General features: G+C 38.0%; 1 protein-coding gene across 12 annotated transcripts in view; it reads left to right on the forward strand.

Moving 5' to 3' along the window:
• PHF20L1 (PHD finger protein 20 like 1) overlaps nucleotides 1–23,823 on the forward strand; it is a 73,163-nt gene that overhangs the window by 37,387 nt on the left and 11,953 nt on the right. For all 12 annotated transcript variants that reach the window (XM_025871147.2, XM_025871150.2, XM_073893224.1 and 9 more), the window contains 6 exons: nucleotides 910–1,162; nucleotides 3,274–3,462; nucleotides 3,714–3,920; nucleotides 9,846–9,902; nucleotides 11,079–11,186; nucleotides 20,616–20,780. In XM_025871147.2, coding sequence (XP_025726932.1) covers nucleotides 910–1,162; nucleotides 3,274–3,462; nucleotides 3,714–3,920; nucleotides 9,846–9,902; nucleotides 11,079–11,186; nucleotides 20,616–20,780 — 979 coding nt within the window. The remainder of the gene's footprint in view (nucleotides 1–909; nucleotides 1,163–3,273; nucleotides 3,463–3,713; nucleotides 3,921–9,845; nucleotides 9,903–11,078; nucleotides 11,187–20,615; nucleotides 20,781–23,823) is intronic.

Consider the following 23,823-nt stretch of genomic DNA (forward strand, 5'->3'; position numbering starts at 1 on the left):
CAATGTGGCTATTCTCTGTTGTCTTCGGACACATTCACATCTATTTCTACATAGGTAGGAAATTTTACTGCCAAATGAATAAAGATATCCTTTATGAAAGAACTGACAAAGTTCTAATTTTTTTTTAAAAGTATCAGTTGGCAGGAGGAAGGTAAAAATTCTCATCTAAGAATGCGACGTATTTTGTTTTTAAATCCAATGTTTTTAACTTACACTTGGTTTTACTCCTTGGTTTTTTTTTGTTGTTGTTGTTGTTGTTGCTTGTTTTGTATTGTTTTTTAGTCTTTTAACTCTGTATTGCTGGTGGCTTTGATTTCATGATGCACTATGCTTATGAAACTCTAGCTTTCAGCACTAAAATGAGTTAAAGATAATGTTTCGTTAATTTGGTCATTGTTTTCCTGTTGAGATCTTTCTTTAAAGGGAAACTGTCTACTTAGACCTCTGCATTCAACTTCATAAAAGAGATTGTTTTATAAGAAAACATCTACAAGTCAGAAGCTTAAATGTATTCCTCTACTGCCCTAAAAAACGAAAATGCTGTTTATTTACCTAATTGTTATTAAGGTAGTTGGTAATTATGGTTTTAAATGAGATATATTTCAGTGTAATACTCTGAAAATCTTTGTCCATCAAGATAAAATTTTATATTCTGAGACTATTAGGAATAATATATTTTTAAATAGTCAAACTTAGACTAAAAGTTGACAGCATCCCTTTAAAGATAGCCTATTCAACTTTTAGTTAATAATTTGTGGGGTTCTTTTTGGTTTTTCATTTGTAATAGAAATGTTATATGTTGCTTAACAATGTTTTTGGATACTAAAGTTGCTTAACAATCAAAATAGAATACAAGAACAAAAATGAAGAAACCAAAATAAAAATATCAATTTTTTATTATTTATTCAGGCGATTTCACCTAAACCTCAAAGTCAGAAAAAAAATGAAGCTGACATTAGCAGTTCTGCCAACACTCAGAAACCTGCACTGTTATCCTCAACTTTGTCTTCAGGGAAGGCTCGCAGCAAGAAATGCAAACATGAATCTGGAGATTCTTCTGGGTGTATAAAACCCCCTAAATCACCACTTTCCCCAGAATTAATACAAGTCGAGGATTTGACGCTTGTATCTCAGCTTTCTTCTTCAGTGATAAATAAAACTAGTGAGCACAGATTTTTAAAAAATAGTTACTTATCCTATAAGATACATTAAAAACAGTTTGATTGTAGTTATATTGTATTTTTATGAAGTTGCTTTTTACAAATTCAAACTTAAGTGGATATGATAGGGAAGGCTTAAAACTATTTCAGGGGCAAAAAGCATATACATTTCTGACTGATTTATTGTACAGAGACTGTAACTGGTTGAGAAACCTTACCATTTAATAACGCAAACTCTTAACTGTAGTTTGGCTGTCCTCAATAATAATAATCCAAGCACAATGAGAGGCCTGATTCATTACAAAAAACCAAACCAAAACAAAACAAAGAGAGAGAAAGACTCACACTGGATATTTTTTCCTCAACTCCTAAGGCTATTCTTATGGATAGATCTAGTTATTGTCCCCATTTGTCTGTATCCCCCTGCAGTACATTTTATTCATTCTTGTTCTGGGATTTGGAGTACAAATTTCAATTTATTTTTACTAATGAAGGAAGAAGAATGCTTCCTTGATCTTATTTTTAAAGATTTTACTGTTTCAATACCACTAATCTCAGGGTAGTTAACTTAGTAGTCTTTATAAAATAGCCTCCCGTCATGGGTCTGGATATATAAAAGAAGATGACCCTGTGTTTCTCCTGTTAGTTTAGTATTCTAAGTTAGAGACATATGAAAAACCGTTACATGGGAAGGCGCTGGATAAAGAGTTACTTCCCTTTGGCAGTTTATACACCAAGTGAATTAGTATCCTGATTAGTAAGTGAATGTGACACATTTTCTTATGAACTCTTCCATATCATATCTTCCACAATGAAAAATGTTGGCATTGAGAAGACTTTTAGCAGTCAGATACAGTCACCTCTTCTTCCATTCAGTTGCCATATTTTCTACCAAACCATATTTTTGAATTTTTGAGCAGGCTTTGGTACTTTTTTGGTTTGGTTTTGTTCTTTTTAATAAATGGGTAGAAAGAATGGGAACAGAAAAGCTCAGTTGTTTCCTCATGAAGCTTCATTTCATTTTGGCATTTATCATGAAATGATGTCATTAGTAGTCACCACAATGTCATGTGACATTGATAAGTATTTTATTTTGAAATTGTTTTGTATTTTGGTATTATAGCCACAGTGTTACAGCAATTGAATTTTATTCTTTCATTTTTTTCAATTATCACCATGTCTTTTTTTGTTTTGATTTTTGTAAAATTACTTTTAAATACCCAAAGCATCAACCTCTTTAGACCACTCGTATTTCCTCCTCCTGAGTTAAGATAACATGAGCGTATTGGCCTGTGTAATCCTGCCTATTCTAAATTCTTCCAACATGTTTACATGCCACGTAGAAAGAAGAAAACTAAAGGTTAAAAAAAAAAAACACAGAAATTTCCAAACTTTTGTGTTACATAGCTAGAAGATGTTTAATTGACCTACCAAGTTAGTTATAAAAAACAAACACATGAGGACAAGAATAGTGTTCTGTTCTTTTAAAGTCCTCATTATTTGCCTGTAAGTACTTCAAGTTGTTTGTGTTCAATTTTTTTTAATGAATCAGGCCCAAACTTATGTTTATAAAAATCCATTTGTGGGAATGAGGGTGGGATAAACTTATTTACGTTAGTTTTATTTTGGCAAGTGAAGCACTAACTCTACAATGCATGTCAGATTTTTGTCACCTATGCCCCCTGCCTTTTTTTCCCTTCGAGTTTCTAGATTTGTAATGTAGCAAAAGGAATATATATATATTTTTTTAATTTTTAAAAAATCTCGGCTGTACAGAGACTATTTTCCCAAAGGAAGAATAACAACTAACACAATGATCTGCAATTAGAGAATTAACTGTAGTCTGTCACTTGGGAAACTACCTGAAATCAATGTTCCATGTTTTTTTTCTTTTGGTTCTGATAGGCTTTAGATTTTAGAAGTTTTGATTTAACTTTTTGTGAATGAGGGCACAGTTTTTGCCTATGATTACTTTTGGAACATGCTGTTCCTTGTGGATACCTTACAACATCAGAGGGCAGAATTTGAATCATTTTTCCCATTTATCTCCTTAAATATTATAAGATGATCCTGGCATGTGTCTGCTTCGTGAACATTGAAGATCTTTTTCTAGGTTCTCCACAGCCTGTGAACCCCCCTAGACCTTTCAAGCATAGTGAGCGGAGAAGAAGATCTCAGCGCTTAGCCACCTTGCCCATGCCTGATGATTCCGTAGAAAAGGTTTCTCCTCCCTCTCCAGCCACTGATGGGAAAGTATTGTCCATCAGTTCTCAAAATCAGCAAGAGTCTTCAGTACCAGAGGGTAATGTATATTGATTTCCTATAGAACCAAACATAAAAGAGATAAAGATTATGAAAACATTAAGAATTTTCTTCTTTTTCCTTCTTACATCTTTTGGATTTACAAGCACTTGGTTTACTCTACAGATATTTATTGAGTGCCTTCTGTTGTGCCAGGCACTGTTTAACTTAGATAACATTTTAATCCACATTGATATTAACGGAGCCAGTTTATCTGTGTTAATACTCAATTACATTCTTTATTTTGCATAGTGCCTGATGTTGCACATTTGTCACTTGAGAAGCTGGGACCCTGTCTCCCTCTTGACTTAAGTCGTGGTTCAGAAGTTTCAACACCGCTAGCCTCAGATCCCGCTTACCATAATGAATGTCCCAGGGCAGAAAAGGAAGACACACAGATGCTTACAGATCCTTCTTCCAAAGCAATAGCTGATGGAAGAGGAGCTCCAACAGCATCAGGTAAAAAAGATTCATTTTACAAGTAGCTAGGCTTGCAGTTAGAGGGTGTAGACATTTTAATGTTTAATTACATTATTTTAATATATAATTCCTCTTTAGAGATACTTTTATGTAACCTCTATGGGAGATAGGGTTTCTCTGTCAAAAGTTCTTTTGGGAGACCATTTACCATCACCTTCCTTGGACTGACTTCCTGTTTTGTCACTTTAATCAGAGTTCCTTCTTGCTTCTTTCTTATATCCTATTTCAACTAAAAATAGGAATTGTTAGAGCTAGAAATAATTACAGGAGTTCTTGGTTTTGAAGCCAGAAAATATTTAATGGGATCAGAACTTTGGTTTAAGGATTTAATAGAATGTAATATTTAAGAAACATATGGCTCAACTTTTAACTGTATACCTTAAATGTACTCCCACATTTGGGGTCAGAATCTCCCAAATTTAAATGTGATTTGTTATACTGTTATTTTGGGAGTCTAATGTGTAAAATCAGCCAATAACATTTGGTTAGTGGATGATTTTATGATACTGTAACATACGATAAGGTTACATTGTTTTATTTGGAAGTTTTATAGAATTTTAACCTCAACCAAAGAGTATACATGATTTATGAAAAAGGCAAATACTAATTTCAAATGTTCTTCTAGTAAATTACTAATTTGGAGTTAGATGGATGATTGAAGTCTGAATTGAGCCAGAAATGAAGAAAAATGTAAGACTGTTTCTTGATCTGCAGCCTAGAACATTAGGAGTGATTGTTTTAATAGCACCTTCCCTAGAGTCACTTTATTTACCAACTCAACAGATGAAGTATAAAATAGAGCTTGCTCTTTTCTGGTGGTGGCACATACTAAAATAAAATGATTGAAGTAACTTACTTTTTAGATTACTGCCTTTATCTTCTTTCGAAGTAAAAATATAATATTAAATACTCAGTTTTCCACAGTTTGATTTTTACCAATAAAGATTAAAGTTACTTTGTTTCTATATTTTGTTTAGAAAAAAAATCAGTGCCGAAATCTGAAGATTTATAGGTTTTGAAACATTTTTCATTTCCCGAATCTGATCCATTGCCTTTTGACTCCTTTTCCAAGCCCCTTCTATCCATAGGGTAGTTAATTTTTTCTTTTCCCTTTCCCCACAAAATTTTTGAATTACCATTGACTTTTCGAGATATTTTTCCTGATGAAGGTCTTCTCCAGCTCTTTAATAATCTGTAATTTTTTGTGGTATTGGTTATATGAAAAATATGTTAAAGTTATAATTTACGTCTTTTGGGGAAATTATTTCATTTGAAAATATTTGTATTTTCTTTAAATATATTTTGTATGTTGTAAAGAAAATATTGTATTCTCTTTAAATATATATAGAAGTAAATATGTATATATTCTAATAGTAATGTGACTGAAACATAGACCAATATAAGCAGCTATATAATAACTAAGAGTGATGTTAGATTGTATATCCTGAAATGTCCAAGTAGTGATTGCATACAGAATGGAAATTCTTGATAGAAATGATTTTGCTTCTAATCAGAGTATTAGCCTAGTCTTTTTTCAGAATTTCTACCATATTTGTGGACATACTGCTAATTATGACTGGGGTGTGGTCCTTGTTTCTCATAATAGTTAAAATGTTTTTGGGGAGAGAGAAGGCACAATATTCTTTTTGTTTCTGAGTCTTGGAAATAACTTTGATAAAGTCACAGTAGTAAGACAGTTTTCTGGAAAAGTGAATGGTAGAGGGTTTAGATTTATAAAATGATAAATTTGTCGATGTGCTGAAGAGTGAGGATCCTCTGTGTGTGATGACGACTGGCAACTTTAATTGCTTAAATCAAGGAAATGCATGGCTTAAATGTTAATTACTGAAAGTCCGTTTATTAGAGGGTTGAACACAGTCACAGTGTTTGAATGTGGCGTGATGGGGATTCTAATTTATTTCTATTACCCCTTTTAATTTTTTATTTTTGGAGAAAGCAGTGGAATTCAGGTCATATTCTAATTGGACACCTTTTTATTAAAACTTTGTGAGCCTGTCTGACTTGCATTGAAACTCTGAATGGTTTGCATGCTTTTTTCTCCTAACATTTTTGTTATCTACTTTTCTCAATTGCTTTGCAGTCTTTGTTGGACTTCTCTCTGCTTCCCAAGGACTCTGTACTCATGTACAAAGTACCAGGTGTTTGTTGTTGTTTCTTTTTTTTTTTCTATAATACATGTGTGTTTGCTTTGCTGGTTGGTGGGTTTCCGTCTTCATTATAAAAGTAAATTTTGTTACCTTTGACTTTTAGAACATCTGTAGAAAGCGTTATTTACCCGAACTTGTATCAAAGACATTTTCTGGGGGTATTTTTGTCAAATTGAAACTCTTGGGGTGTTTAGAATGAGGAGGATGTTGGTCATGAGCTGTAAAATAGTTTAATAGACTTAGGTTTTCATTTTTTGTGTGTCGAAGAGATGTGCACATTGCTGAGTTTAAAAATTGTGGTAAAGGTTTGATGAGGTTATGCAAATTATCATATACACCTGTTCTTTAACAGGTTAAAATTTTATTTTTAATTGTAGAGATAACGAGCTCGCACTAATCCTTCTACATTCTTTTACTGGGAACCATGCCAACATGATGTTAATCGAGGTGAAGAATACTATTGCTGCCCCCATTCCCCAAAGAAATCATTGGTACCCTTGTAAAAATTGATGCCTTTGTTTTCATTTTATTAATAGAGTGCTTTATCTAACAGCCAAGGAGTTTTAAGTGAGGATAGAACCTTAGTTTTGGTACTATCTGGAAATGTTAGCTCATTTGCTCATTTATCTGCTGAATGTACGTGTAACAAACACCGAATTGCTCTTACCTCTTTAAGGAGTTAAAAAGATAAGTAAGCTAAAAAGATAAGGAAGTGTAGGAAAGGGTGAGCCAGTAATAATCACAGAAGCTCTGACTTGGGGGCTGCTTGCCTGGGCTGTGGCACTGTGCTAGCACTTAATTTTATTTATTTAATTTTATTTTTTTAAAGATTTTATTTATATATTTGACAGAGAGAGAGAAAGACAGTGAGAGAGGAAACACAAGCAGGGGGAGTAGGGGAGAGGGAGAAGCAGGCTTCCCGTGGAGCAGGGAGCCCGATGCGGGGCTCGATCCCAGGACTCTGGGATCATGACCTGAGCCAAAGGCAGACGCTTAATGACTGAGCCACCCAGGCGCCCCATGTGCTAGCACTTTAAATAGATAGGTTTTAGTCCAATGTCTTACCTCAACTTTGCATTTACTTTTAAAAAGGCTTTTGAAGTGTTTTTCAATTTTTTTTTTTTCCCAAAATTCTGCAAAACAAAACTACAACCAGGGACTCCGTAATCTACTTCCACCCCCACACCAAATGTTCATGGCTCCTACAGAGCCTGGGGTTTCCATGGAGAGTCTCAGGGAATAGCCTTGTTTTTAGCCAGAGGAATTACAGATAGTTAGCATACTGGAAGAGGCTTGAGAAATCCCCTGCATTGCTGGGTTTTATGTTGTGTGCAAGCAGATGCTGTGCAGAGACCTCGCTCTCTTTACATAGCTCTGTTTGTTTTTATTGTTCTTTTCTTTGGTTTTTATATTATGTATTGGACTATCGGGTAATATTTTGTTTGAAGAAAGTGTTCTGTTGATAAAATTTAGTTTAAAAATCACTATTCAATAAATTGATATCCTCGTTCCTTGGCTCCCAAATTCCAGCACATGGTGAAAGAAGCATAAGGGAGTGAACTTCTTATAAAACTAAGTTTTTTCTCTCGTTGAATTCTCAAATAGGTCTATTTTATTTTTCTATTTAGGTGTGTTTTTAGAAGTCCTGTCATTGCAGGGATGAATATTTATTTTAATATCCTTATATAAAATGTTGACAACCCTTTGTCAGTCCCTCAGTTTTACTTCTGAAATTTATCAGTCAAGAAATCAAAAGGTTTAGGGACCACTGGAACACGTGAAAACTGTATCTAGACCTAGTCCTTTCTGAAAGCACTCTGGGAGTGATTATCTCTGTTGTGTGCTGACCTGTGTTCTGGAGCAGTGAGCAGTTCATAGAGGTTTTATTTGTCCTCCAAGTACCTGAGGGATCCCACAGGGTCCAGTGAGTGAAGGCAGCCCAGTAAGGCAGTTTTCCTTTGAATCACCTTGGATTCAGTGCTCCATAGGGTAGGGGATCTGCAAGGCAATAATCACAATCAAGGGCTGCTTCTGAACATGTCTGCTACCACTGAGGACTCAGAAGCCGCTTTCTCATTGTTCCTCTTGTAAATGCCTCATTATTTTTAGGAAAAATGCATCAAATGTGGAATTTTCACGAAGTAATTAGCAGTTAATAAATAGTAACTATTAAAGGAAGTGTTGTGGGATGCCTGGGTGGCTCAATCGGTTAAGCATCTGCCTTCAGCTTAGGCCACAGTCCTGGGATCCTGGAATCGAGCCCCGAGTCAGGCTCCCTGCTCAGCGGGAAGCCTGCTTCTCCCTCTGCCTGCCGCTCCCCCTGCTTGTGCTCTCTCTCTCTCTGACAGATAAATAAATAAAATCTTTAAAAAAGAAATAGAAGTAAAAAAAATAAAGGAAATGTTGCATTTATTCAATAGTCTTGATAATATGGAAATTTAAATTAATTATTTAATTATATTTCTCTTTGTGCTGATGTGCCTTTCATTTTTTATTGTGAGAGATTTTTTGTCAGAGGCTATCAATATTCTTACTTAATTTGAAACTTATTAGAGCCTTATTAACATTTAATTCAACTTGAGTGGTATTTTTGTATTTTTATTAAGCTTAAATTATATAAAATATTCTGTATTGGAGTGACTTAAAAATTAACCTTATGAGTGGCTGTATTAAAACGTAATAGACAAGTTGTATTTTAAATGCATTGTAATATTTTTCTTAGATTAACCTTAGATACACATAAGATATTAGCATTGGAAATGGTTGAGTATGAGTTGAGAAGCTTGGTTAAATGTATGTGTGTCAGCTACACCATTACTGAGGTGTACTGGTTTAAAAAATATATTTTGGACTATTAATAGTACCCAAATGTCATGAAGGTGTATATTTTTAATGTGTTAATGAGCTTTTGTATTTTACGTTTAGATAAAGACCAAAAGTGATTTGTAAAATGATTATATTTTGGCTTTTATCATTACCTAACAACACATTTATGATGGAGTTCAAAAGTACAAGTTTATTTCAGGCAACAGAAATTAAGTATTAGTTTAAAAATTATATACACATTGTTGAAAACCAATATACTTTAATATTTCATATGGATGACCTGAATAGCATTCACGTTGTCACAGAAGTGGACACATTACATCAGACCTACCACTAGGGTGCATTTCAGCATCTGGATTGCCAAAGGCTCTGGTGCCAGAATAGATTTTTATGGATTGCCCAGTACATTTATCTAACTTTTTAAATGTTTGGACCCGTGTTTATGCTATTTCTAGAAATGGTATAGTCTTCAGTTATCACACCACAGAGGAGAATGTGAAAAAAAAAAAAAAAAGCACTTATTATTACTCTTACTCTGGTCTAGACATTTTATGTATTTTGACTCATATAATACTCGTAACATGAGGTAGAGAGTCACTCCTATTAGGGAGATAAGGAAACTGAAGTACAGAGAGATTAAATGGTTTGTTCAAGGCCAAACAGCTATTAGCCGGTAGAACCAGGATTTTAATGTGGGTAGTCTGAAGGAACAAAAATCATTCTTAATTTATCAGTCTTTTGAAGTAAGAAATCCCACTTCTTTGTCACTAGTTCAGGAAATAAAATATGTAGACCTTTAGGAGAAAAGCGTCTTAAGTAGGGTTTTGTGAGCACTTGTAATACAAAACATTGTCCCATAGTTTTAAACCTTTTCTGACTAAACTTACCTATTTTCCCCCCAAACCTGCAGGAATATCGAAAACAGAAAAAAAAGTGAAATTGGAAGAAAAAAGCTCAACAGCATTTGGTATGAACAGAAAGTAATCTTTAAGCAAAAGACTATTGGCTTGGCAGTGGGAGGACATAGTCTGTCCCTTACTTTTTACCTGTTAGTGCTCCTTTAGGTGTAAGTGATCATCTGTTTTAGTATTTATTAGTGTTATTCAGCTCCAGATACATGATTTCTTAAACACATATCTTATGTGTATTTTTTTTGTCAAGGGAGTCTAAGGCTTTCGCTGAGAATTTTGTGGTTTTGAACATCTTTACAGTTACGGCTATTTAAAAATAAGCCACCATTTAATATTGTTAAGACTTAGGGAATGGATGATGAATTAAAATAGTCATTTTTTTTTCAGACTTTCTTCTTTAACCGACTTTATAAAAAATTACTGAATTTTCTGCTTTTTTTTTCTGTCTTCTGTACCATAATGAACAGTTTTGCAATAATTGATGATAGTCTTAAATAGTCTGTAGATTAGCTCACTGGAGCTTGGGTCCCTGAAGTTGTTTAAATATGTTTGACATATTGTAGGCTACATCATTCTGAGTTGGAGCAATAGTTGAGTATATGTGATGAACCAATTTTAAGTAAAGTACCCTGGGGCGCTGCTTTAACATCCATTCATTTTCTTTAAAGTACATATTTGGGGGAAAAAAGGGTATTTTAAAATTTGGGGAAAAATCAGTTTAGTGAAATAAGTTTTTTGCTTTGTGTTCTTCACCTTCATTGTTGTACACACTGGGAAGTATTGGAAGACTGAAGGAATTATTTATGGATTGATTTTATTTTTCCAAAGGAAAAAATTTCATTAAGTTCTTTTTTAAATCTAATATATTTTCTCATTAAATTCTGTGTGGAAATACTGAGTTTTCTTAGGTTTTTCTGAAATTGTGGAGTTTATTTCTTGCCACATCAGGGAACTGAGTATATTACTCATTTAAGATTTTAACTACTGTCTGTGTTAACTTCAAGGTGTCAGGAGTTGGGATTTCTCAACACTGCTAATGAAGACCCCCTCTTAGAGCCCAATAAGCTAATCAGGAGTTCCAGACTCATGACAGGAACAGTTTAATTGAATCCATCCACTGGGCAGGTGACTGGAATAGCTGATTAAAACATAAATGCTGCTTTTAGGTTAACCACAGAACAACAACTCGGGATTGGTCATGATGGCTAACTTGGGTCACTTGTGTCGTTTAGGTAAGAGAAAAGAGAAGGATAAGGAGAGAAAAGAGAAGAAAGACAAAGATCATTACAAACCAAAACAGAAGAAGAAAAAGAAAAAGAAAAAGAAATCCAAGCAGCATGGTAAGTATGCTAAAATGGTGATTCCTGTTTTTTAAAATTCTCAGATTCTTTCAGTTTTTCTGTGCATTCCACCAAAGTGAAGACAGGGTAAGATCCCCATTTCGTCGAGAACTTAAAGAGTGCTTGTAGCTTTTCCTTGTCCTGCTGATTTAGAAAATATGCAACTTTGTTTACTATAGTCTGTAAATTAATCCATCTGTACACTAATTGTTGCAGCCGATTAGAGACTTTCATTTCCATCATCATGGTGGATTGGATACCCTTGTCAGGTGTGCTTCCCCTACTGAAGGAATTCTTTTCAGTCTAGAATTACAGTCCCTTGAAGTAGCTTTCAAAAATGAGGATGAAATAAAGGTATTTTTAGAAGAACTTGAAAAAGAAAATGATTTTTTATCAGTACCCCGTCTAAAGGATATCCTTGTCCGGTACTTGAAGGCTGAAGGAGAACAATGACAAAGGCAGGTTTGAGATGCCAGAAGAAAGGATGAGCAAAGAAAATGTAAATATGTGGATAAGTCTGAACATTGATTATATAAATCATTTTGAGTTGTGGGGAAAAACAAAATGGCAGAGCACAAAAATATGTGACCGTTGTAATAGCTTGTAAATTAAGAGAGGCATGCTTGTATTTCAGTGTTTTTCAGGTCTTGTATTGTTGTGGAAGAGCAAAAGAAATACATTGCTTTTAGGCTCTAACAAGTTAAATCTGCCTTGTAGAATTTCTAACATGAATCCTAAAAATGGAAGCTTAGGGTATAATTTCCAAAATAGACGGTAAGAAAATGTAATGAAAAAACCATCCAAAAGAAGGTGGATACAAAGAGAAAAACATAGAAAAGAAGAAAAATACAAATTAAAAAATAAGGTGGTAGAAATCCAAATATATCTGTAATTATAGTAAGAGATTATCATAATTGATTTAAAAAATCCAGTTACAGGTTATTTTCAATAGATAAATCTAAATATAAGGATGGAGAGGACAGAGCAATGTTGAAAAATAAAAGCATGGAAAAAAATGTGAGCAAATACAAACCAAAAGGAAAGTTGGAGTAGATGTATTTATATCAAATAAAATAGTCATTAAGGGAAAATCATTCCTAGAGATAGGCTAATGTATAATGATAAAGGTTCAACTCACTTTATAAGTTCCTAGATACAAAATTAAAAAAAAATTTTTGAGAAAATGTGCATGAGCGGGGGAGGGGAGGGACAGAGGGAGAGGGAAAGGGAGAGAAAGACTCCTAAGCAGGCTCACCGCAGAGCTCGATCTCATGACCCTGAGATCATGACCTGAGCTGAAATCAAGAGTTGGACGCTTAACTGACTGAGCCACCCAGGTTCCCCTAAAATTTTAAATTTTATAACTGAATAAATTCACAGTATCTTTCTTAGTAATTAGTAAATTAACAAAACTCAAAAATATTCTGTAAGGATAGGAAAGGTGGCAGCAGCACCCGTGATCTCACAGACCTCTCACGGACACTGAACTCAGCAGCTGCAGAGCAGACAGTTTTCTCAGATGCAAACGTGCCAAAATTGCACGATGCCACCCTAAGCAAATCTCAACACATTGTAAAGATTGCGATAATGCAGACTATAGTTTCTGACTGCAGTATAGTTAAATCAATATTAAAAAGATAAATAGAAAAACCCCATATGTTTGGAAATCGTACCACTCATTTTTAAATAATTCATGGATCAGAAAACAGTACCAAAGGGAAGGTAAAGATTGATTTATTTGAGAGAGAGAGAGAGAAAGAGAGCGTGCACACGTGAGCCAGGAGGGAGGGGCAGAAGGAGAGGGAGAGAGAATCTCAAACAGACTCCATGCGCAACGCAGAGCCGGTGGTGGGGCTTGATCTCATAACCCTGAGATCATGACCTGAGCCGACACCAAGAGTTGGGTATTTAACCAACTGAGCCAGTACCAGAGGGAAGGTAAATAAGATATTAAAAAATACATACCAAAACTTGAGAATGTAGTTAAAATGCCACTTTTATAAGAAGAGTATGCATTGCCATACATACTTATATTAGAAAAGAAGGCTGAAAATCAGCTAAATCTCCAGCTTAAGAAGTTAGAAATGAGGAAGCTCAAAAAAAGTAGAAGTAAATAATAAACGTATGAGTAGAAATTAGTGAACAAAAAAATATACTAGAAAGAAATAAAAAATGCCAAAATTAATTTTTTTAGAAAACTAATAAAATCAAATGTCTGGGAACACTGGTTAAGGAAAAAAGACAAAATGCACAAATAGTATTAGGAACTAAAGAGACTATGACTAGAGACGTTCCATATATAAAAAGAAGAAAAATATAAACAACTTTATGCCAATGATCTTGAGAGGTTAGATGAACATATGGACATTTGCCAGACACCAGACTCACTCAGGAAGAAGGTACAAACCTGAATACTCTTCAAACCTGGAAGGAAATTTAATTAGTATTTTAAAATCTTGTCACAAAGAAAAGTCCTGCCCCCAAAAGTTTCTGCGGCCAAGTTTTACCAAACACTGACGGAGTAGATTATGCCAAACTTAAATCATTTCAGAATTTAGAAAAAGAGCGAACACTCCTGCAGTGGGAAGGATGATGTCCCTCAAAAATACATGTCCAACTTCCAACTCTTGTACCTGTGAATTTAGATCCCATTTAGAAATGGGATCTTTGCTGATGTGATTAAAAATGAGATCATCTGGGAGTAAAGTGGACCCTAAGGCCAACGGCTAGTATCTTGGGAGGGAGAGGGTGATTTGGAGCCCACAGGGGAGAATGCCATGTGGGGGCCCTGGCCATGATTCGAGTGCTGCATTGCAAGCCAAGGCTCTCAAGCCACCAGCCACTGCAAGAGGCAAGGAAGGATTTGCCCCTTGAGACTCGGCCTGTTGACACCTAATTTTGGACTTTTTGCCTTCAGAACTATGGGAAAATAAACTTCTGTTGTTTTAATCCACCAGATTTGTGGTGATTTGTTGGAGCAGCCCTAGGAAACTAATGCAACTCCAGGTTCATTTTAGATTATTTAAATAACTTTGCTCAAAATCAGAAGAGAACAGTATGGGAAAGGACAGTCATAGGCTTTTCTCATTTATGGACATAGATACAGAACCCATAAATAAGTGTTACAGAATTAAATCCAGTGATGCTTTAAAACATAGGACCACAGAGGGTTGGAATGCAAAGTTGGTTTGACATTAGAAAATCAGGGGCCCCTGGGTGGCTCAGTCTGGAGAGCAGGCGATTCTTGATCTTGGGGTTGTGAGTTTGAGCCCCACATTGAGGGTAGAGATTTTTTAATTAAAAAAAAAAAATTACTTGAAAAAATCAGTGAAACTCACCACAGTAACAGATGAAGGACAATAAACATTACTATCCATATATATGTACAAAAATCATTTGATACATCCATTTTTCCTTATATTTAGAAAAAAACATTATGACTAGCTGATTATAAAACCTTTCTTAGAAACAAAGAAGGACTAGAGCATGGGAGACAATTCATGTTCACTGGTTAGTAGATTGAATATTGAAAAGATGCCACTTCGTGCTAAATACATCTCTAGATTCAGTACTGATTCTACAACTTACAGTGGAAGAGTAAGAAGCCAAAAATGATACAGTCCATCTTAAAGAATAAAGAGAAAAATTACTATTCAACTATAGTTTAAGGCAGTGAGGCGTTTGGAAGAATAGAAGTTTTAAGGATAGGAGAGTCCAGAGCATATACATATATCAGAACTCGGTTTACACACAGCTGGCATTCTTAGATTAGCGGATAAAGGATAAACCTTTCAGTCAATGGTATAAGAAATTTATAATCCACATGGTGAAGAAAAAAATGAAAGTAGGATTCCTACTTTACACCATATGCAGCCATCAATTCCAGGTTGATTAATGATGAAATGTGTGAAAGACAAAAACTGTAAAACTTTGAAAGACAGTATAGGAAAACATCTTTATGATCTTGGGGCAGCGAAGGATTTCTAAACAAAAAGTGTTAATTGTAAAGGAAAAGGTTGAAAATTTGACTAGACTGAATTAGAGAATTACACTAGAGAGGGGTTCAGTGGCAACTAAATGAAGCAGAAGAAAGGATCCGTGAACTCAAAAGACAAGGCAGCCGAACTCACCCAATCAGAGGAACAAAAAAGAAAACAGAATGAAAAGAAAGGATAGATAAGGGCCTGATGGGACAACACCAAATGGACTAACTTTCACATTATAGGTGTCCCAGAAGGTGAAGATATTCCATGCAGATGGAAACCAGAAAAAAGCTGAAGTAGCCTTATTTCTATCACAAAGTAGACTTTAAAACAGATGGTAATAAGAGGCAAAGATTTGCTGTTTTAAAAACGAGTTTTAAAAACTAAAGTCAACTGGGTAATTTCAGAGTCAGTAATTGATGGTAAATTCTTCAGATTTTTAACTCTCTCACTAGGCCCCAAATCCTCTCTCATTGTTTCTGCATTTTCTCTCTCTCTAAAGCTGCCAGCGTACGTTTGACGTAGGGTCAAACAGAGGATTGAAAAGCTTGAAACTACTTTCCAGAGAATATCTTGAACATACCTGTGCACTCGTGTGCTTGCATTGCCCCTTGTCCGTTCTCCCCTCACCCTGTTCCTTCACACACAGCCCCATGGGGCCCAGACTCCAGAGAACCTAAAGTCAGGAAATTCTGGAGCATTGTGAACAAAAACCATTAATCACAAATGCATTTGATTTGTGAATACCCTCCTGTGAGGGTGTATCATCATGCAGATTTGAGAAGCTTCAAACCACAGGTAAAACTGCCAGGTGAACTCCCGAGTGACCAGAGGCTTGAGGGGGTTTGGTGGACTCGGGTACCGCAGCGGGGCCGGCCAGGACTCAGGGCAGGAAGGGCGGGCTGTTCAGGTCCCTTTCCGCTGCGGCAGCACACAGGTCTGCTCCAGGACTCACCAGCAGACACCAAATCGGAGTGTGCTAAGCTCCCCTGCAAGCGGAGGGAAGGTAACAGGGAGGGGCTGACCAAGAACAGATGAGGAACAGGCCACCCTTGGTGGCACAGTAAGAGAGCATTGAGAATGCAGGAGGCGGTGGTTGGCAACTTGGAAGAAAGAGGGCGATCCGGATTAGTAAGACTGAGAGAAAAAGTTACTGAGAAAATTGGCCCCTCAGAGTTGTGTTCCGAGTTACGCTGCCCCTACTTTTAAAGAGCCATTAACCCTTTAAAACATGTTAATATATTTTTATTTTATGAATGAAAAGAGTTTTATATCTTGTTTACATTTTAAAATCAGACCTATAAATGAAAATCTTAACTTTGTAAACAGAATCCTAGCAAATACTTAAAGATGCACAGAAGCATTGCTTTTTATACACAGCAGGTGTGGAGTTTGGTAATCACAGGCATCTTTGCAATTAATTATTACATTTGAGAATTTATTCTGGGTTATTTACATTCATCTTGGAAGTGACACTTCTCCAGATTAAAATAGAAGAGGGGTCTTTAAGCTGGAAATAGGGGGTTTTAAATAACTTTAAAATTTCAAAGATGTCTTAATTTTAAAACATTCACATTATTCCTACTTGAGGTTCCTAATATAATATGCATTTTATTCTACACTTACTACCACCAGGGAGTTTTAAAAATTCTTTCTTAACACTTATTTTGGATATCCTGCTGGTGCTTATTATGTACCAAACGTGCTGTAGGCATTTTATATACAGTGGTTTATTTAATCTTCACATTAACTAATGCTTTACAGTGGAGCCTCATACCCATTTTAGAAACCATGAATGGAAACAAATAGAGTTGTCCAAGCTCGCACGGCTATTGAGTGGTGAAAAGCAGATTCAAAGCTGGGCAGTCTGGCTGCAGTCTTAATTGTAGCTTGAACCATCATGCTCCGTTCTGTTACTTCCTGGGCCTTAGAGAGTGTTTGCTAGATTGTGCATTCTTCCCTCTAGCAGGTTTTACTTGTCTCTACTGGCATAGTAAGTTCTGACAGTTGTCCATACGAGAAATGGCCATGTTGGGATTTGAGTGACATCTTTGCCAGTTTTTCCCTTTGTCCCTTTGAGCCAGTCACGTCATCTCTTTGTCTTTCCTGTGTCTGTAAATATTAATAAAACGAAGGCATACAGAGATTTAAAAGAACTAGAATGAGAAATGCAAGGAGAATCTAGAGCATTGTGCTGTGAAAACAGACACTCCCTTCCAGGAGCTTGTAGGCAAGCCTTATCAACATATCGTAAGAGTGATAAACGCGCGCAAATATCTACTGGGAAGGTAACGGTGATACAAACTAAGTTCTGTCTGTGGTGTAGAGAAGCTGGAGTGATCAAGGAAGGGGCTTTACATGGCAGATTACAATTGATCTAACCCTGAAGCCGGCAGCAGACCTTTATTCCCACTAGCTCCAGGGACTGGCATGGGGAATGCAGGTGTGGTGCAGAGTGCCGAGTTCTTTTCTGCTGCTGATACCCCGTAGAGAGCTTATATAGCAGCCTGTTTTATTTGTAACGCTAAATTGAGACTTCCACCGTTATTCTTACACTCAGGCTGTACTTGTGCATTTACTTTGCTAAGAGGGCGATATAGCATGTCATCGATAAAAGGGCAGTTTTCAAAGCTGAGCGTTGGGTTCAAATCGTCACTGCAAAGCTTATAGCTTGGGTGCCCTTTGGTGAGTTATTTAAATTGTGTAAATGTCAGTTTCCTCACGTATAAAATGGTAATAATAGTTTGTGCTATGTAGCTTCATTTTTAGGATTCAATCAGGTAATCGTAATTACTTAACACAGTGCTAGCTAGCATTCAGCAGCTGCCCTTTCCACCCTGTGCCCAAGTAACAGGGTATGGGGCAAGCTGTGTAGAGACTGGGGCCAGGAGAGGCACAGTAGCCCCGTGCCACTCCAGGATCGCTCTGCAGTCTCATACCGTCCGCAGCATCCGGGAGGGTCCCCACTCCTGACCTGCTGGTGGTGAGGCCCAGGAATCTGCTTTAACAAGCTTTCCAGTTTGCGTTGAAATCCACTGGTAACGCATTTTGGTTAAGAGGAAGGCTCTGTAGTCGGGCTGTCTGGGTTTGAAGGCTGGCTTTGTAAAGATAGCTATGTCTTCTTGGGCAGTTTAACCTTTTCTGTCTCTGTTCTTCCACTTGTAAAATGGCACTAGCAGTTGTAGCTTCCTTATTAACTGTGAGGATTAGAGCACTTAGAATCATGTTTAGCACACAGGGGGCACCCAGGAGATGCGGCTGTGCTGTAGTATTCAGTGGTGAGTGCTGTGGTAGTGTCCAGTTGCTGCCGTCACAGAATACTATATATCAGGGACTTAAAACAACCTAAATTTATTATCTTCAAGTTCTGAAGGTCACAAGTCCAACACGGGTCTCGGTGGGCTGAAATGAAGGTGTCAGCAGGACTGGACTCCTTTCGGGAGGCTCTAGGGGAGAATCCATTTTCTTGCCTTTCCCAGTTTCTAGAGGCTTCTGCGTGTCTTGGCACATGTCCCCCTCACCATCTTCAAAGCCAACAGTGGCCACTCAAGTCTTTCTCACTTCACGTCACTCCAATGCTGACTCTTCTTTCTCTTGCACCTTTAGGGACTCTTGTGATTACATTGGGCCCACCCATATAATCCAGGATAATTTTGAGGTCAGCAGATTTGCAGCCTTAATTCCCCTTTGCTACAGAACCTAACACAGTGACAGGTTCTGAGGATTAGGCTGTGGACGTCGTTGGGGACCATTGTTTTGTCCACCACAAACACCGACTTTAGATGGATACTCACTGCACACCAGCATTGGTATTGCTCTTCTCCTGGAAACTTACTTTCCTACTCTTGACCTTTCCTGCACCTCTTCCAGTCTTTTCCGCCTCTTTCTATTCCCTAACTTGCCTCAGATATCCTTTGCCTCATACTCAGTTGAGGAAATAGAAGCCACCAGATGAGAGCTTGCTCATCTTTCCACAACTATGTGCTTAGCTATGTATATCCATCATCTCCTGCTTTGCCTCTATGATAATGGAGGCAGTTGTCTTTCTGTTCTTAAAATCCTGACACTTGTCACCCTGCCTCCCCTCATTTTTAGATTTTTGTAGACGAACTGTAGGATCGCCCATCTTTAAAAAGCCTTCCTCTGGGGGTGCCTGGGTAGCTCAGTCTGTTGAGTGTCCTACTGTTGGTTTCGGATCAGGTCATGATCTCAAGGTCCTGGGACTGAGCCCTGAGTGGGGCCCCGAGCTCAGCAGGGACTCTCCCTCTTCCTCTCCCAACTTCTCTGTGCCTCCCCCCCGCCCTGGGCTCTCTCTTTCTTTCTAAAATAAATAAAATCTTTAAATAAAATAATCAACCTCCTCCAGACCTGCATTCCTTCTCTGGTTTCTCCTCCCTCTTACTCTTCAGCTCCATCTCAGAGCCGCTCTTTCAGCCTCTTGGTAGTTCAAGCAGAAGCCTGGAAACCGCCCTGCTGACGCCAGGCCAGCCCCCCTCTGCAGTCTTGAGATCTGCAGGTCACTGCCTCTCTGCCTGTCAGCCTTCAGGCCAGCTGCCTTCCTCCCAGGCCAGGCCTTGGCGCCTCCTGCCTGCAGCTCCCTGCCCCCTTCCTCATTCCATAGCTTCAGTAGGCTTTGAAAACCGGAGTCAGACTTGTGTCACGCTCTTTTTGCCGCATTTAGGATAAAACTTGAAAATGAGAACGTGTTTAACCGGACCCGCTCCTGCCCCTCTAGCCTTGTTTCTTCTCTCTCTCCCTCACTGTGCTGTAGCCACGGTCTCAGATTGTCAGATGTACCAGGCTCTCCTCTGCCTCAGAGCCTTCCCAGGGCCCCGAATCCTGCCCTCTCCTGTCTGTCCCTGTCATCACACCCTGCTCTCCTGGAAGCTGCAGGTGGCTCCTCCCTGTCCTCCGTCTGCAGGACTCATGCATGCTAAGCTGAGGAAGACAGGACTTGGATTAATTTTTTTTCAGGAGGACCAATTAATTTCATTCAGATGTTTTTTGCTGAAAAATGTATTAATTGAATTATCAGTGTAATGATTGACATGCGACACATTATGAGCACCTCTTTACAAATTGCAAAAACAAAGTTAATTTCCATCTTGCACATCTTACTGTAAACATAGCTGTGATTATAATGGAGAGAAACTGTAGAAATAATCCTTTTTCACGTCTGGACTGGCTAACAAGAGTTTTTGGTACCAGCTAGAACATGGTGCTCCCTGGTGGTATGTGTGTACTGTTGGGGTACAGTTCCCCAGGTGTTCTTGCCCAGCCCACTTTATCAGATACACCGCCATCTAGCTAGCTGTTTGTGGGTAAGAGAAGGGGGGCATGGTTATTTTATGTCTTGTAAAATGTAACTTTCTTGTTAGTTTTTATAGTGACTCTTCCTGATGATCTGACACTTTATTAATATTTCTTTATGTATCTTATGTTACAGACTATTCAGACTATGAAGACAGTTCTCTAGAATTTCTGGAAAGGTGCTCTTCTCCACTAACTCGATCTTCTGGGAATTCTCTGGCTCTGCGAAGCATGTTCACGGAGAAAAATACAACATATCAATACCCAAGGGCAATTTTGTCAGTTGATCTTAGTGGTGAAAGTATGTGTAATCATGTAATGCTTAAACAAGTCTTAAGATTCTTATATGGGGAACTGAGCTGGAAACATCCTTCAGTGAGGGCTTATCTGTTTACACCATTTAAGAAGTTATCCCGTAAACTAATATGAACATCTCAGCATTAGATAGTTGAGCTACTTTAACTTCTATAAAGTAAAATTGGCTTTTATCATTAACTGTAGGACAGATGGTGAGGAAGCTCCTAGTGTCTCCTATGTACTGATGATTATGGGTGTTTTACGGGCGGATTCAGAATCTGTCAGGTTGCCCTGCCGGCCATCCTGGCGGCTGCGGGGTTGAGCATGCTCACCTTCCGGGGCTTTCAGCAGTGGGGGGAGACTCTCCCCACGCAGACCCTGATGTTAGTGGCTGGAGACTAGAATAAGGGACGGGGTCTTCATCTTACGTAAAACCCCAGGGATACTGATGGCTGAGCTCACTTCCGGCCTTCTTTCTTCTGAGGGCCCGACGTGGTAGGTCCTAGGTGATGTGTTTTCATTTTCACGGTCACCACTTGCATTCTAACAGGCCCAACTCCTGTCTAGCCTACTGTGGGGAAAAGCGTCGTCTTCCCTTTCTCCTAAAATAAGCACATGGCACTTTTGAGATTTATCATTTTCAAACATTGAGGGGAGGGAGGAAAAAATTCCTCTTCTAACAAGCACAGGTCCTGTGTTCCCTTTTGGGTCAGTGGCTCTTCACCCCAGGTGTCCGTGACAACTGTCTCTGTGATGCTTTGAAATGACCAATCCAGAGGTGCTGCAGAGCCCAAATGAGATTTCCAGGAGGGTAGATGGAATTTCTGAGTGATTCTTTGGGTTGACAATCACGTCAGGACCTTCCTGGTGGAGGCAGTGAGGTTGGAAAGTCATCACTTGACACAGAGTGCTGGAGAACGGAGGGGATATCTGGCTGGCAGTGCCGTTGGAACTAGCTGTGTGAGAGGGGGTGGCAGGGATGTCACGGGTGGGTGCCCCCCCGTCCTGCCCTGTGTGTGACTGAGCCCTGAGCTGGGAGAAAGGACAGGTGTTGATACAGGGCGCAGGTCTTCGGCCAGAGGTTCTCAAGTGTTAGCATGCATCAGAACCACCTGGAAAGCTTGTTAAAACACCTTTCTGGGCCTCATCCTCAGAATGCCTGATGCCTAATGAGTTTGCACATGATGCTGTTTTAGAATCCACACTTAGAGAATGTGGGAAAATAGCAAGGTAGTTCAAGGGGTAACAGTTGGAAGAGAATGGTGTTCCTGTGGCCACTCAGTTGGAGCTGTTGTCCATGTGGTATTTCGGTAGGAGAGGGAACTTTTCTTTTCTTTTTAACTTTGAACCTATGGACCCATTTACTCAGCCCCTAGAATTCAGCCAAGCATTTATATGATGCTTGGGAATTAGTTATTCAAACTAGGTTTTCTGGCCAATATGTTAAATTTGCATTCTAACACCTTAAAACCTGGTTATTTTGGCCATGAAAGCATATGTGAGACACACACTGATTCCTTTAATGATAATAGTTTTAACTTTATTAATTCTGTTATGATTACCATCCATATAACGCCACATAAATGCTGCAGCAATGTTTGAAACTGTTTATTTGTGTTCTAGTGTGCCATTTTGAAACATGAACTTGCATTCCCAAAGGCCCAAGAGAAAATACTGATTTTGGATTTAAGATGAATGAATGAAATTTCCCCTCTAGGTTCTCAAGACTACTCATATTATTATTAGAAGGATTTTATAATGCCTAATTGTTTACACCTTGAAAATTTCCTGTATTTCTCTAATACCATTTCTACTGACCTCACTTTCTCCAAGATGTCCTAAGACCCTAAAGAAAAGAAAATGTTTATTTTCCTGTAAAACATTAACCTTTCATAAGTCAAAAATAAAACATTCAAAAACAGGAAAAAAATCAGATTAGAAGCTAGTAGAAGAAGCATTAAGTCTTGAAATATTTAAAATATAAACAGCATAAATTTTTTTAGTTTGCATTTGGCCATCTTTCTGGTCTGATCGTCTGAAAAGAGAATTTTCTCTGGCTATGGACTCCCTCCTTGGCTCCTCCAGAAGCATTCTGGAGCGGCTTACTATGTATAGCAGGCTTCATTCTAAGCACTGGCTGTGGAGCATTCAGTAGTACAGAGCCCTTCCTGCCTCGGCCTGTTGATACTCTACAGAGGGAGGTGAGTAAGGAGCAGGTGAAGGGGTGGCACAGACTGTGGCTAGAGGCTAAGGGAGAAGGAGCCGCCTCTGTTGCTCAGGTCTCCGTGGATTGGCCTCCAAGTGCCTCACAGAAGCTGGCAGGTCTTTGACCATGCGGTTCCCGCCTTCCTCTGTCCACACTCCTGCTGAACTTTAGTGTCCTGTCATTTGTCATAAATAAATTTTTCCTTGTGTATGCCTTGATTTTTTTTTTTCTCAATGGCCTGGGCTAAATTGTCGCCTTTGACATCAACACTAGTACAAATACAAACCTAAAACTTGGCATTTAAGTTGATGTATATGTAGTGGTCATCCATACGATCTAATTTCTAGAATATACTTATTTTTAGAAGATTCTAATCAAAGTGAAATTTTGAAAATTTGTAAATTCCTTAGGGAACTTCTGATGTCAATTTAAGGAATAGTGGTGACATCATTGAGAACATAGGCTCTGGAGTCAGGTAGTCCTGCTATGCAGTCAGCTTTACCATTAGCTAGCTGGCCGCACTACTTGAGCAAATAATAGGTCTTCTATTTGAAGTGCTTAGTATAGTACCTGTTGCATAGTAAGTGCACTGGTGGTTGTAGATACTGACACCGTTAAGAATAGTAATACTGATACTAGACTCCAGGCAATCTCCTTCCTTTCGCTGAAGTGCCTTGACTGTGGTACAAAGAACAAAACCCGTTCTTTTTACGACCCCTGATTCTGGGGAGGATGAAAAGGACTAACATTTGTGAAAGCATTTGAAAACTATGCAGATTTGAATTATTATCAACCTTAGCCATAACCTCGATAAGCACCAAGACTAAGGGATACTTTCCAA

The sequence above is a fragment of the Callorhinus ursinus genome, unplaced genomic scaffold, assembly GCF_003265705.2.
Source record: "Callorhinus ursinus isolate GAN/ISIS: 27379988/994484 unplaced genomic scaffold, GSC_fseal_2.0 scaffold5, whole genome shotgun sequence".
NCBI lineage: Eukaryota > Metazoa > Chordata > Mammalia > Carnivora > Otariidae > Callorhinus > Callorhinus ursinus.